The sequence below is a fragment of the Teleopsis dalmanni genome, chromosome 2 (assembly GCF_002237135.1).
Source record: "Teleopsis dalmanni isolate 2A chromosome 2, ASM223713v2, whole genome shotgun sequence".
NCBI classification, from domain to species: domain Eukaryota; kingdom Metazoa; phylum Arthropoda; class Insecta; order Diptera; family Diopsidae; genus Teleopsis; species Teleopsis dalmanni.
In genome coordinates this window covers 43,515,736-43,519,741 of record NC_051847.1, presented here as the reverse complement: position 1 = coordinate 43,519,741, position 4,006 = coordinate 43,515,736, and the positions used below count along the sequence as shown (strand labels likewise).

The 4,006-nt window shown below is 30.6% G+C and overlaps 1 protein-coding gene across 1 annotated transcript in view; it reads left to right on the top strand.

Moving 5' to 3' along the window:
- Positions 1 to 1,405, top strand: part of LOC119674410 — a 26,349-nt gene extending 24,944 nt beyond the window's left edge. The window contains exon 9 of the mRNA XM_038085548.1: positions 1,307 to 1,405. Within this exon, the coding sequence (XP_037941476.1) occupies positions 1,307 to 1,405 (99 nt within the window). The remainder of the gene's footprint in view (positions 1 to 1,306) is intronic.
- The last annotated feature ends 2,601 nt before the right edge of the window (positions 1,406 to 4,006 follow it).

The following is a 4,006-nucleotide window of genomic DNA, read 5'->3' as shown; positions in this document are numbered from 1 at the left end:
TTCATTATTGCCTGTAGATATCTTCCTGCGTTTGACTTGGATTTGATCATCTGAATCTGAATCTGACACATTGAATTCCTCAGTTTTGTCAGCAGAGTGTAAAGGTAAAGAATATTTTAGTGTTTCAGTTTTGTTATTAATTTCTAAAAGTATAGCCTCCAAATCATTAATTTCATTAGATAATCGTAAAATAGTGCATTCTTGTAAATCGTCGCGAAAATAAATCAAAACATCACTATCAGAATTTTGGGCAAACCATATAAAATCCCTATATTTCAATATGCGATAACAAATACGTAAATCTTCCATATTGTATTGTACTAAAGCCCATGGATTAGTAGTATTTAATACATCTGTATTTGCTGTTTTTTTAAAATAATGATGAAAGAACTTGGTCTCCCATAATTTAAGCTGTGCTTTGAGTGGTCCAGGATCGTTATGTTTATGTAGTAAAATTGCTGGTATTGTCTTTTTATCAACATTTACACTTATTCCCTCAAGCAGAATTTCTTCATTTGCATTGAAATTAATAGATTTATTATTATTGTATATGGGATCTATAAAATATTTCCTCATCGACAACATTTCTTCTAGATATTCAATATTTTCGTCATTTAAGATTGTGTCTTCTTTGGCAAAACTGGCGTCAGTTGTTGACAAATCATCGAAATAATCTAAAGCCAAATTCATATTAATTTTCGATTTTTTTTTAGGCCAATTTATTTTACTAGATGGCATTATTCTCTGTTCCACTATTAAATCATTTTTGTATTGTAACAAATAATATCTGCTTGGATATAGTTCTGGTGAATATTTTAGTTCTTCTCGAAGCATATCTGTATATGACTTTAATTCTTCTTCGATTTCGTTTTTATCTTCTGCTACCAGTACCACAAGACCGCATTTTATTTGTCCTTTGCTTATATACTTCGCTTGACGGTGGATTATCTTGTTGTCGACGGGTGGGTTGCAGAGTTCTGTTATGTGTTTAATTTTATAGCGGTTTACGAACAAATTGTGGTTATTTGGTTCTGCCACTTCTATTTGAAGTAAAAACCATTGATATCTTGGCAATGGCGCCTGTTTCTTAAAAATAAGATCTTGTTCTTCCATTCTCAGAGAATGTATAGTTCTGTGGATATCAGTTTGAATCAGTATATAAAAATTTAAATAATAATAACTTACCTTGAGATTATCACAATTATATGTTAATTAGAATATTTCTAGAAAAGTTGCAAGCTGTTTAGATAACGATTGTTGGATTTATTTTTAAGTTGTCTATTTTTATAATAAATTTTCTGTTCAGATGGGTGTGGTCTTGAGATTAGCTATATGTTATGATGAATTGAGCGATGAAGAAGTGTGTAAGTGCGACATAAACACACAAACTAAATATATTCTATAAATTAATAAATCAATTTACAACATATATATAATAATGTAATATTGTGCTACCTTTGTTACTACCTTGTTACTACCAATTGGAGAGAGTTTAGAATATTAATATATATTGGCAAAAGTCAAAATTCTGCCCGCAGTTTTCACATTATGTTTTATTTTGTTTATTCTCTTTTCTACTTACTTTCGTTAAATTGGCAAACATTTTTTTCTAAAAATTCGCCGCGATTTTAATACAGTGGTGTCTTATGGGTAAATAGTAGAGCTTAAAATATTATTCCAGCTAATCGAGGGTTCGAACATTTTGATATTCGAGGAGGCTCGAGCAAGCCGTGTAAATGGGTCGCAAATGTTTAAATAACATATGGTGTTCGTATTTAATATATAAATATTTTATAAAACAAAATTAATATTAAATTTAACATTAAACAGATGAGCTACACGAGTAATTTCAACGTCTTCGAGTAGTTCGAACAATTTTAAACAATTACAGTGTATTATACGAGTATTATATTATCACAGTACATATAATATAAAATAAGATGAATCTAAAATATTAGTTTGTATGACAACTATATCTAAATTTGAACCGATGAATATAAATTTACCTATAAATATTCTTATCTATAGCAGGCCCCCAAAATTCAAATGATAAGCGAAAACATTAAAAATTAAAAAAAGTCAAAGAAGAACAAAAATAAATCGTTAGAGTATAAGCGAGTTATATCTAAATCTACTGGTGGCTCTTTTGGCCAGTCAGCCAGCCAACCGACCAATTCCATTTACGCTACACAGGTTGCATTCTATAAATAAGATTTAAGTTCCAAATTTATAGTACATACATCACAAATCAAAAAATTTTTTTATGGTTATATGGCTATATTTAAATCTAAATTTAAAGCTATATTTAAATCTAAACCGATATGAATAAAATTTTATGCAATATTGTTATCAAAAATGCACATCTGTACTAAGTTTTATTCGAACACCTATATTAAAAACAATGAAAAGTCCTACTTGTTTGTTCGGCTTACATGACAGTTATGGGATATAGTAATACTTCATACATTGACAAATAAATGGACCTCCTTGAACTTATTTAGCGACATAGTATATTCAAAGCGATAAAATTGCTTAGCTATCCGCTGAGCAATCTAAGCTGGCTGACCTCATTAATTATTGGACATGGAAATTTTAAGTATCACCTCAAAAAGATAACTCTTGTTCAGAAAGACACTTCCAAACTATGTCTAGAAGAAAAGCGGTGCATGTATTGTGCCAATGTGCCAGTATTAGCAAGCAGGAGGATGACTGTCTTGTGACACCGTTGGGTTGGTGATGACTTAGCAGTCAACTTCAAGCTAAACCAGTTACTTGCAATAACAAGAGATGTAGTTAAGCGAACGGAAGCCCCTTTAGCTTTAACTCTATAAAGACAATAACGAGAATCGAAGTACAAAAAACGACCTAAGTCGTTTCGTAACCTACTTCGGCTAATTCTTCACTTCAGTGGGGTCACTTGATGGACGGTGCGCTGTCCCAACGTCGCACAATAAACTATGTATAAACTTTTACTAATTTAATAAGGCTTTCTCAGATCATAGTACAAAGTAAGATCATAGTAGTTTTTGACATAATTTAAATATGATAAATATGGCAACTGTTGGGAAACCCTCAAGAAGTTTCATTACTTATGTGCTCATATTATCGCTAAGAGCTGATTTTAAAAATGTGCTCCAAATATTGCCAAAGAATAATTTTAAAGTAAAAGACTCAATGGCTTGGAAGTAGGCATTCTCATATACCATATACGAGTAAAACTAATATCACATGAATTTTATTTAAAAAAAATACAAAATAAAACAAAATTTATTTAATCAATATTGATTGTTTATTTTCGAAAATTTATAACCTCCAGAGACTATTCAAAGCTTACCCCTGGTACTCATGGGTGTGGGTTGGTTGCCTTGCTAAAATATTTTGCTGACAATTTGTCGCCAAATAAAATGAAATAAAACCCCAAATATTTTTGGGTTTTTGTGTTATTGGCAATAATTTTATTGACGCCATTGTTACAATACATTAACAACACACGCACGGTCATCAGTTTTGTTTTGGGGAGAACAGCTCCTTATTGATTCCAATCATTTCATCCGATATACGAGTGCTCCATGAATATTTGTGTTTGCAGTTTCAACGAACCAAAACACTGGCGACATATCCGGCATATAAAACCAATTTTTCGAGTTGATTCAATTAATTCTTGTTTTGATTGCTGGCCAATATTTAAGAGCATTAAATTGATTTAATGTTGTTTTTATTTCATTTTTAACATTCAAAAAGTATGTGGTTTTAAACATAATAACATAAACATAAACATACATCTATCAAGTATGAATAATCCTAGAAGTGTGTGGAATATTTTCGTGAGACTGAAGATTTCAAAACTTTTAATTAAAAAACATTCGCTTGATTAAACGAGCCGTGAAATAATATATGATTTCCGTAAAGCTTAAAGCGCTACAGCCAAGAAAGAATCCAACTAAGCCACCAATGTAAACTGTAAGAGATATAAACAAATTAGTATTATATTTATATAATCTTAAAA